The sequence below is a fragment of the Sminthopsis crassicaudata genome, chromosome 6, assembly GCF_048593235.1.
Source record: "Sminthopsis crassicaudata isolate SCR6 chromosome 6, ASM4859323v1, whole genome shotgun sequence".
Lineage (NCBI taxonomy): Eukaryota > Metazoa > Chordata > Mammalia > Dasyuromorphia > Dasyuridae > Sminthopsis > Sminthopsis crassicaudata.
In genome coordinates this window covers 251,547,564-251,558,169 of record NC_133622.1, presented here as the reverse complement: position 1 = coordinate 251,558,169, position 10,606 = coordinate 251,547,564, and the positions used below count along the sequence as shown (strand labels likewise).

General features: G+C 61.7%; 1 protein-coding gene across 1 annotated transcript; it reads right to left on the bottom strand.

The window, feature by feature from the left end:
• Positions 1-2,031: 2,031 nt before the first annotated feature.
• On the bottom strand, positions 2,032-6,828 carry NPAS4 (neuronal PAS domain protein 4). Its single transcript, XM_074275387.1, has 8 exons — positions 6,654-6,828; positions 5,937-6,088; positions 5,351-5,453; positions 4,959-5,226; positions 4,626-4,735; positions 3,996-4,131; positions 2,491-3,905; positions 2,032-2,136 (listed from the first exon to the last, which is right to left on the bottom strand). Exons 1-8 carry the CDS (start codon positions 6,826-6,828, stop codon positions 2,108-2,110), a joined length of 2,388 nt encoding a protein of 795 aa, XP_074131488.1. The 3' UTR covers positions 2,032-2,107.
• Between the last annotated feature and the right edge of the window lie 3,778 nt (positions 6,829-10,606).

The following is a 10,606-nucleotide window of genomic DNA, read 5'->3' as shown; positions in this document are numbered from 1 at the left end:
CATTCTTCCTCTTGTTCATCTGCTGCTCAGAGGATGATGGGACGAAGGTGTGGGCAAATCCCTGGTGGCTGCCCCGCACTGGCTGTGGCCCCCACACCTCCTCCTCCCCCTCCCCCTGCCCCTCACTGGGTCTATCTCCAGGGCTCATTTGCCTTCTTCTCTGAGACCCATTGAGAAAGAATATTAGCCCTGGGTGGCGGACCCGGGTTCAAATCTCTCCGATGCTTTCTTCCTGGTGACCCAGCGGGGTCTCTGGCCTCGAGTCTCAGTGCCAGGACCGTGGCCGGGCAAAGCTGAGGGAGGGGCAGCGGAGGCCCCAGAGCCAGGGTGGACAGTGCAGGTGGGGTCTCCTAAGATTCCCGCTGGCTTTGGGGACTGGATCCTGGGAATCTGAGTGGTTCTGGAGGGCCATGGGGGGAAGAGGAGAGTCTGGGGGCTTCTCCCCCTGAGAAGGGTTTAGAACTGAGGGGACTTGGGCTGCGGGCTGTGAATCAGGGGCTTCTCCCTGCCCCCCACCAGAGATCAGGAAGGGGGGGGCCAAGCTGCACTGCCTCGTGCTGGAAGGTGAGCGGCCTGCTCCCCTCCCCTCCTGGGGTCTCTCCCTGCTGCTCAGTCGGTGATTGTTCTTCCCCCTCCCGAAGGTAGAAAAAAGGACGGGGTTGCCAGCGGGCGACCCTGGGTCCTCTCCGTCCATTTGGGCTTGGACATGGGCTTCTGGGCAGGGCCCGAGGGAGGCCTTGTACTCCTGGGGTCATAACTGGAGCCGCCAGAGCCTCCCTTTGGGACAGTCTCAGCCCCCCCTCCTCCCCCGGTGCTCAGAGAATTAAGGCCCCTGCTCCAAGGCCAGGGGCGTTAGAACCTGAGTGTTCTCGGAACGAGGAAGGTCCCCAGGTTTCAGCTCCTGGACCGTGGACATCGAACGGCCTTTGGTTGCTTGAAGGTCCCAAGAGAGGGCCCACCTCCGGCCCTTTGCCCCTCGTGGGCTCGGTGCTGGGCTCAGTGCTCTTGACCAGGGCACGGCTAGATCTCCCCTCAAAGCTCATTGGTGCGTCCTAGACTGTCCTTCAGGGTGGGGACGTGTCTGAGGCAATTTGGGGACCCCAATGGGGGGCTTTGGGGCCTCGAGGTCAGGGGAGCGAGCCTGGTGAGCCGGGAGAAAAAGCCACCCCCAGCTTTTTAGCTCTCATCATCCGTGGCTGCTGGATGCAGAGCGGCCCAGCATCCCCACAGCCTGGGGGAAGGACCCCTGGGCCCCGGATCTGAGCCCGATCGGTCAGCTTGCTGCCTCCCCCCCCCCGGCCCCCGGCCCTCTTCTCCATCAGCAAACAACACTGGGCTACAAAAAAGGCGAACCGGACTTTATTATAAAGTTGGTTACAAAGTCGACACAGCACCACGAGTTTCACTGCATGGAGGCCCCAGGGGCCGGCACGGCAGCCAGGGGGTCCCTGCCTGCCCGTACGCACAGGTACGCGCGCTCGGGCGCACACACACACGCATGCTCGCGTGCACACGCATTCACACACGGCGTGATGGCAGATCTGTCTTCCTGCATCGGAAAGAAACGATAGAGTCGCTTCACGCCCCCCACCCCAGGCGCAGGGCGCAAAAGTCACAGGAGAGGCCGCGGCAGGCGGCCGAGTGCAGAGGAATTGAAATCCTGTTACTGGAGTGTAGACAATTCTACGTGAGTGTCAAGAGCCCCCACGGGGCGCTGGCTAGCCCGGGCCGGCCTTTTCCCCCACGGAAGCCGGGGCCGATGGCCCCGGGGGTGGAGAAGTCCCCCCAGGCCCCTTGGGCAGCATGGAAGGGAAGCTGTGACTCCCCCTTTCTCTGTATGGAATCCCATTCAAGGAAACTCACTACGAGTGAATACAGATTGAGATGGAAACTAGGATTGCTCAAAGTCTCTTGATTCTAAAAATAAATCCCCTTCCCCTTCTTCCCACCACCCCTCCTCCCCCCTTCCCAGCCTTCAGGGTGGGAGGGATCGGACGCATCCCCTCCAAGCCCCCAAGGAGCGCACGGAAGTTCCGGGGTGGTGGAGAACATCTCCACTCCATGATGACAATATGCCATACTCGACGACGTTAAGTCACAGACTTATTCAGAACGTTGGTTCCCCTCCACTTCCATCTGGGGAAAGAGAAAATGAGACACGGGGTCAGAGAGCTCGGGCTCAGGCTGCGGCCTGTACCCTCCCACCCTTGCAAGTGCCGCACTGGGAACGCGGGGGCCCCCGAGAAGCTGAAAAGGACTCCTGGAGCCTGGCTTGGGGGGAGATGGGCTCCCCCATCCTGCCTGCAAGTTACAACTCTGGCAGAGAAAGGCAGGAGATCCCTCCCCACCAGGTTCCCCTGCCAGGGCCCATACAGAGGGTCCTGTTAGTTTGGGATGGGGCCGCCAGCCTCGGTTTCCCCATCTTCTTCCCATCTTCCCTCCCCTCCCATTCCCAGGGCCCAGGTTTGGGGGTCTCTCGCTCACACTCACCATCATGGAAGCTGTCTTGAACTTGACTCTGGAGTTGATACAACTCATCGGTACATCCATCACAGGGGAACGCTGAGACACCTGTCTCAAAGTCGGGTTCGTAGGCGGCCAGGTCCTCCAGGAAGCTGTGGTCTTCCGGGGACAGGTCGGTGCAGGGCGACGGAGCCCCCCCTGGGCCCGAGGTCTCAGGAGCCCCAGGGCCCCAGTCCTCCTGGGGTGTCGGGGCGGAGAGGCCCATGAAGATGTCTTCCGGGGACTTCTCTTCCAGGAACTGGGCCTCGGGGGCATCCAGGAAAGCCAAGTCCTGGCTCTTCCAGGACTTCAGGTCCAGGCCGAATAGAGGGGGACCAGCCCCCGGGAAGGAGAGACCCTGGCCCAGTGGCTCGAGCCCCTCCGCCCCAGGCTCCGCCGGGAAGGGGCAGTCCAGGCCCTGGGCCAGCTGGCTGATCTGCCGGATGAGTCGGTCGAGCTCATTCCTCTCCTTTTCTGAGTAATGGAAGAAACTCTGTTTGACCGGGGAGGCCTCTGGGGTGAGCAGGCCGTCAGGCACCAGGGGCACGTCCACGGAAAGCGGCCCCCGGAGCTGGGCCAGAGCCAGGAGAGTGCAGTCCCCATTACCAGGACTGTTAGGACTGGGAGGCAACTTCTCATAGAGAAAACTGCAGCCTTCTTGGGGGAAGTAGGGCTTGGTGGGGGTCGGGCTCAGCTGGTCCGGGAAGGTCCGGCTGGGGCTGCCCGCGTGAGCCGGGAAAGCCGTGCTGGGCGGGGTCAGTTGTGCTTGGATGGGGCTGGCCAGCTGCTCCTGGAAGGTGGCGGCACTGGGCAGCAACTGCTCTTGGAAAGCCGGGGCACAGGGAGGCAGCTGGTCTTCGTAGGTCTGGGCCGGGGCATCCGTCAACGGGCCTTGAATGGGGCCGGCCAGCTCGGGGAACGTGGCGCTGCTGGGGGTCAGCTGCTCAGGGAAGATGCCGGTGCCGGGGGGCAGCTGCTCCGGGACGGAGCTGGAAGGGGTGGGGAGGTGGGGCTGGAAGGGCTCCTGGAGGCCGAAGAGGAAGGCGCAGCCCCCGGGCTGGTGAGGTGTGTACGGCGGGGTGCACACAAAATCTTTGCACAGGTCCCCTTGGAAGGTGGACTCAGGGCGCGGGGGGAAGGCCAGGTAATTGAAGTCCATCTCCTTGGGGGGCTGCGACAGCTGCTCTCCAGAAGGAATGGACGCCAGTTCTGAGCCAGCAGGGAACATGGTGCTTCGGGGACCCCCAAAGGCCGGGGAGAAGGTCAGGTTGGGGCTCGCACACTGGGCCGGGGAAAGGAGGCTTCCCGAGAACGCAGCCGGCGCAGCCGTGGTGCCCAGGACGTACGCCAAATGGGCGTCTTCGGAGCTGAGCTGCTGGCGAAGACTCCAGGCTTCCGAGTCACTGCAGGGGCAGAGAGGAGCAGGGTGAGGAGCCCGGGCTGACAACAGGTACTCTCCTCCCCCCCTCCCCGGATCTGGGACTCCAGCTCACCTGATGGGGTAGTTGTTGGCAGTGATGGGGCCATCGGAACCCTCGGGGTGCATCAGGGAGTAGATCCATACCCAGCCTCCGGCCTTGGCCTGCAGCCTCACTACCATTTCTGCCTGAACATCACCACCATCGGCCACTGGGGGAAGAGGAGCCCGAGGGTTAGCCCAGTGCCCGCTGGCCACTGCCCGCCCAGCACCCTAAGGGCCCGCTCTAACCCTAGTGCTCGCCTACCTCTCCGGGGGGTTGTGCTCAACTCTCTCCCCTATACACACCCTATCCCTGGAATTCTCACTCCCAGGGCTGCCGGGACCTGCCACACGAGGTCCCGGGATGACAGATTTGGAGTCAGAAGAGATCTTCGCAATCACCAAAGAGGCCTCATTTTGTAGGCAGGGAAGCCGAGGTCACGTGGGTACAAGTGGTAGGCCGTGGACCTCAAGTCCCAGCCTCTGACTCCAAATCCAACCATCCCTGTGCTGCACCTCACTGCCTTTCCTCAAGGGCTCCTGTGCCAAGGCTCTCTGGGACCTTGACCTGGTCCTCCCCCCTCTCGCTTATCTCGCCCCTGATTGGTCCTGGCCCTGCCTCCCTCGGGTCTGCTCCTGCCCCACGATGCACTGGGACACTCACACAGGCGGTAGTGCTGGGCTGAAGCGTGGGCCAGGTCCTCGGGGTGCAGAAGTCCATACCATGATTTACAGACCAGCTCGCTGCGCTCAAAGCCCAGGTAGACTAGGACACTAGGAAGGGCAAAGGCAGGAGGTCAGCTTTCTGCTCCCCCATCCTGACACCCAAGCGTCCTGAGCCCTTGAACCCCGGCTTGCTCCCTCCCGGGCGCCAACTCCTTTTGCTACAGCCCAGCCTTCTACTCCTTGGAGCCCCTGCTTCTCCCATGATCCTTGGAAGGCCATCCCCAAGAGCAGAAGCTCTGTTTTACTTCTGCCCCAGACAAGGCAAACTCACCTCTCGGAGACATCCAGCAGGGCAAGGTCCTTGGCGTGGCGGCTCTGAAACACGGCCAAGAAGATGGAGGCCAGCCCGGGGCCACACCCTGGTCCGGGCCGGGCTCGGGGATCGAGAGGGGCACAGAAGGCCGTGAAGACGGGGTTCCCCGCCCAGTAGGCTCCAGGGGGGTGAGGATGGAAACGGCCCCGGATGAGCACGAGCTTGTTGCCCGCGCTCTGACGCCTCAGGGACTTGGAAGTATTGAATCGGCATCGGAAAAGGCGATCTGAGTGGAGAGAGAAGGGAGTCGTGCAGGGGTGAGTGGGTGATGTTGTAGAGGAAAAGCTCAAGGAAGAAGTCTTAGCCAAAGAAAGAGAAGGCAAAGAAAAAGAAGGAAGCAAAGTCCTCACCGGTGTCAGGCAGGGAGGGCAGAGTCAGCTGCTGGCGCACAGTGAGGTGGTCAGCGGGATCAATGATATCGTAGATGCTGTCCCCCTGGGCGACCAGATCCACCTGTGGAGAAGGGGAGAAGGGGAAGGAAAGCCCATCAGCGAATGGAGAAAGAGTCCAAGCACGGCCCCCAGCCACTCGGTGCCTCAGCTCCTCAGTGATGACCAGGGGCCGGCTGTGGCTTCCCAGTTCCTCAAGCCCCGGCACTCGACCCCGTGTCCCATGGATGCACGTAATTACCACGGGCACCACTCCGAATGGAGCGGGAGCGCACCCCTGAAAAGGACCCGCAGGCCCGGTTCCTTCCAGGCAAAGGCGTGGATACCCTGGCCCCGGGAGGGGGAGTTCTGCATTTACCGAAGTCACGCACACTAGTGCCTGGTGTCTGACTCAAGCGCCCCTTCTCTCAGCTACATTATCCCACTTCCCAGTCTCTGAACGTGGCGAATGGACGCTCCCTCGCTTCCCCGCCCCGGCTGTCCTCAGCTTGCCCTGGCCCGGGATCCCCGTGGGACCCCCCTGCGCCCGGTCCGGGGAGGCTCTCACCATGGAATGGCCCAAGTGCTCGCTCACGCTGTCGGACAGATAGAGGAGCTTTCCCTCGGCAGTAAACATGAGCAGGAACCCGGGCAGCGCCGCCACGATGTCTTCCAGCTCCTGCGCCGAGAGCAGCCCGGCTGGGCCGGTCAGAGGGGCGCCTGGTGGGAGAGAGAAAGAGGGTGAGAACCCGGGAGATGGAGGGATAGAGAGCTGCTGCGCTCCGGGAATCCTTGGGGATCCCAGGGGTTCAGCACCGGGAGTCGCGCCCACCTGTTGACCCCACTCCCCGATCCCTTGGCCGAGGGACCTGTTGACTGGATTCGGGGATGCCCCAGCCCGGGAGAGCTTAAGGACCGCGGACAGCCACCCGCAGCCAGGCTTCCGGGTTCCGCAGACCCGAAGACCGGAGCGCGGTCCGCGGCGTCAGGACCTCGGACAGAGCCCCGGCTCCCAAGCGGCTCTATCTGCTGGGGCTTCCCGGTCAAAGGGAGCTCCTGAGGGATGCGCCCGGTGCCGGGAGTTCGCCCGGCGGCGCTTCCCTGTCCAGGGTGCTGACTCCGAGGAAGGCTCCGGAAGGTCTCGGGGAGCAAAGGAGAGAAGTCCGGCGCCCCTGGGTCCCTGCCCTGTTCGGCTTCCTCCCGCTCGGTCTCCTCGTCTCCCAGCCGGGGTCCCTGGAGTTCTAGCCCCGACTCCCCCCGTCTCCGCAAGCCCGGGCTCGCTCACCTCCGGCGAAGAAGACTCCCTTGCGGGTGTAGATGCAGGCCAGCGACATGATGTGCAGGTAGGAGAGCCGCACCTTGTCCGCCTCGGCCAGCGGCAGCAGCTCCTTGAGGCTCCGGATCTCGGCGTTGATCTGGTCCCGCCGCGCCTTGGAAGCGCCCTTGGTGGAGCGGTACATGGCTGGTGGCGGCGGAGCTCGCGCCCGGGCGCCTCGGCCACCTGGGTACCCGCCCCGACGCGCCTGCTTCGGCTTCTTGCTCCTCTCTCTCCCCCGTCTCTCTCGGTCTGTCTCTCTCCCTCTCTCGCGCTCCGATTGGCAGCTCTGCCCCCCTCGCCCGTCTCGCTTCGCTTTATATAGCCCCAGCCGGGCGTGGGGGGCTCGATTCAGGGACGGGGAGGGGGGCGGGAGGAGCGGGGGGCCGGGCCAAGCAGGCTGCACGGGGAGCTGCCGGCTGGGGGGGCCCCCGCTCCTCCTCCCTCCCCGGCCTCCGACGTCATCCGCATGACGTAGAACGAGAGAGGGAGGGGGGATTGCGGGGGGGTGGCGCAGGGGGAGAAGAGAAGCAAAGGAGGGGGCCGAGCCTGGAGGGGACCGAGCCAAGGCGCAGCGCCGCCGTGCAGGAGCCAGACTGGGGGCTCTGGGGTGCAGGGGCCTGCGGGAAACCGAAGAAGGCCATTCTGGCAGTGGCGCGAGCCCCCCTCGGCCCCCTGCTCCCCCCAAACACACCAAGGCCGATTCTGACCCCGTGCTCCGGTGCAGGGTTCGGCTGATCTCGGCCTTGTGGGTCTCCCAAATCCCAGAGTCTGCGCCGCGGCCCCGAAGCCCCTGCCCAGCCTCAAGCAGTCTCGCGGGAGGGGAAGGGGATGGGGGGATGCAGGGGTCTCGGTTGCCCAGAGAGGGAATTCCCTCCCGCTCTCTGGTGCCCCCTGGAGGCCGGCTTTCTGAGCCCCTGTCCCTCTTCCCTAGGCCCCGCCCCAAGGGGCCCAGGGGCTGATTGACGGGTGGGACGGCTCCTTTTAGCACTTCCCTTCCCCCCGTTTTCCCCCGGCCCCCTGGATACAGAGGGTCCCCAGACCGTGGACGGAGTGAAACAAGCTCCCGGGGTATGGAGGAAAAAGGGGAACTGAGGCACAAGAAAGAAACCCTCGAGGTTCAGAACTAGAACCCAAGCATCTCTGCCCCCAGTCCGTGCCGGCCCCTCCTCCCCACCCCCGAGGAATCCCCCCCTTCCCCCAGCTTCAAGCCTGGCGTCTTTGCGCCCTTCTCCTCCCCTCCCTCACCCTCCCCTTGCTTCTCTGGGCCGGGGGCGGGGGGCGGGGGCGGGGCTGGGGGAATCCCAACTCCATATTAGGGCAGGAAACCTCCTGGCGCGGCAGGCGGGGCGGGGCCTCGGTGCTTCAGCTCTCTGCTTTTAAAGGCTCCCCCGCCCCCTTTCCCAGGCGGCTGGGCCTCTGGGGGCGAGGCGCAAAGAAAAGAGCCCCCGTTCTCGCTGGGAGCTCTCCCTGCTCGCAGCTTGTCCCACTCCCCGGCCTGTCTGTCTGACTCTCTTCCAGAGAGCCCCCCCCAACCCTCAACCTTTCCCAGCTCACTGCTCTCTCAGCCTCCCAATCTCGTCGGATCTCGTCCCCTTGGCCTGAGTCCTGGCTCTGTCTTGTCTTCCATCTCTTTCTCAAGCCACCCACCCCCCCACCCAGTAATGTCTCTGTCTTTCTGGAGAGATCATTCTGTCTCTCCTTTTGGCCTTTCTCACTCAGTTTCTCTGTGTCAGTTGGTATCTCTGTCACATTGTACTTGTCTTTTCTTGGCTGGCTCCCTTCTTCTACCTCTCTGTCTTAGCTTTGCTTTGTCTCCATCTCTGTCCCTCCCTGCAAGACCCTGTCCCAGGTGGAGGTGAATGAGGAAGACCACAGTATCTCCCACTCCAGGTGAAACTGGTCCTGTCCCCAGGGGCCTGGGAGGGTGAAGGTGTTGGGCCCCTAGGTCTGGAAAGGAAGAGGAGGTCAGGATGCTGAATGCTGGACCCTCTTCCTGGGAAGTGGGGGAAGAGTCTAGAGACAGGTCTCTTTCAGATCTCTGGGGGGGGGGGGACGGTGGGATGTAAACTCTGATGTTTGATGAAGAGCAAACCCAATAGTCTGTGAACTGGACACCGATTCTGAAAACAGGAACTTGGGGAGTGGAGTGAGGCAAGAGTCCTGCTCAGTACTGCCCTGGGGGGAGAGTATATGCGGGGAGAGGGGGGAAGGGGCTGTACAAAGAAGCAGGGACCATCTATGGGTGCACCTCAGGAATCCTAGCTTCAGATGAAAGTTTCTTATCCTTGTCTACATTTTCTCTGGGGCCTGCATCGGTCCCTCAGTCCCTCTTTCTTCTCCAGTGGTGCTGTCAGGGGCTGTCAGTGGTGGAAGGCCATGGGGGGGGGGGGAGTTGATACTTCTTTTTGTCTCTGTCTTTACATCTCGGTGTTTGGATGGAAGATGGGAAGTTCGCTGCAAATTTGGTGTCTTTATACCTCTCTCCCTGTGACCCCAACCTAATTTTGCCCCCTCTTTATCTCCATCTTTCTGCATGACCTCTGCCAGCTTCAGCCTCTCCTCTCAACTTTTTGTCCTACTTTCCCTTCCAGATGTGCATAGAAGCACGATGGGAGAAGTGGGGGGACAGTCTAGGACTTGTTTTATGGCGGAAGGAAATGTTCCTCAACCCCCAGATTCCCAATCAGTGTTATTTGGCAGGATCATTGAAGGAGACTCACTGCCACTCTCCATGGTGCTGAAGATCCCTTAGCTCTCTCTGAGGAACCCAGCCTAAATAGCCAGTCAGCTCCAGGACCTGCTAACCTTTCCTGCTCATTTCTACCTATTTCTCTGTATTTAGGTACTTGCCTTTCTGTCTGTGCAGCTCCCCCTCCTGGCTGCCCCCATCCAAGTCTCCTGCCTCTGCCTCCTTCCCCCACAGCACCTTGTAAACACTAGGAAATCCACCACCTTCAGGGAATCTCCCTCTGCAGCGTGTCAAACTTGGGGACTGGGGGGGGGGGCAGGATATTTAGACTCTGGAAGGGAAGTAAGGAAGTGGGATTGGGAGAGTGGGATGTCCGAGTCTGGGAGGGCAAGAGGTCCTGAAAGAGCCGTGTGTGTGTGTGTGTGTGTGTGTGTGTGTGTGTGTGTGTGTGTGTGTGTTGGGGGGAGAGGTAGAATCAACCTAGTCAACTTTAGTTCAAGGCAAGAAGATCTAGTTACCCCAAGCTCCCTCCTTCCCAGCCTGGCCCCCCCAGCCCCTCGGCCTCCCACCTTCATCGAGTTATTTTTAACTTCTGAGAACCAAAAATAACCTGGAAGCAGCTTCAGGCCGTGGGAGAGGAGCTATTTATATCACCAGTGACGGTTCAGAAATAGCAAGCAGGAGGAGGGGGGCGGCTGGCACTGCTAGAGAGCTCCTGGCCGGGGCTAAAAATACTGTCGCAGTGAGTCATCCTGGCCCCAGCTGAGTCACCCCCGCTCCTGGGCTGGGAGGGAGAGCACTGGATGGACTGAGGGATGGAAGCCTTGGGTCTAGGCGAGCTGGAGAAGCAGGGACCCCAGGTTTTCTGGGAAAAGAGGGGTTAGGAGAGCAATAGGAAAGGAAGCTCTTAGGAGAAGGGAACAAGAGACAGGAAAAACAAGATCCAGAAGGAAGGAAGGCTCAGTGCTTGAGCTGCGGACACAAACAGCAAAAACAAACAAACACATTTGCACGTATCCCCGAGGCCTCTTAGTGCTGACATAGGGGAACATATATATGCCATGGAGATGTGGGAGCTGGGCTATGGGGGCACCCATGTGAATGTGTGCTTGGCCGTGCACGGAGCCATTTTGGGCTCCTGCGTTTGTTTACATGTGTCTCCTTGCATTCACTTTGGGGCCTCCATGTGTGTCCATCTCTGTGTGCAGGTCTGCCTGTCTCTCTTTGTGGG

Coding starts and splice junctions, on each gene's coding strand:
- NPAS4 (XM_074275387.1), bottom strand. CDS start 6,828: ATGTACCGCTCCACCAAGGGCGCTTCCAAGGCGCGGCGGGACCAGATC. Junction 6,089..6,653: donor GGGAGTCTTCTTCGCCGGAG/GTGAGCGAGCCC, acceptor CTCTCCCACCAG/GCGCCCCTCTGACCGGCCCA. Junction 5,454..5,936: donor AGCACTTGGGCCATTCCATG/GTGAGAGCCTCC, acceptor CCTTCTCCACAG/GTGGATCTGGTCGCCCAGGG.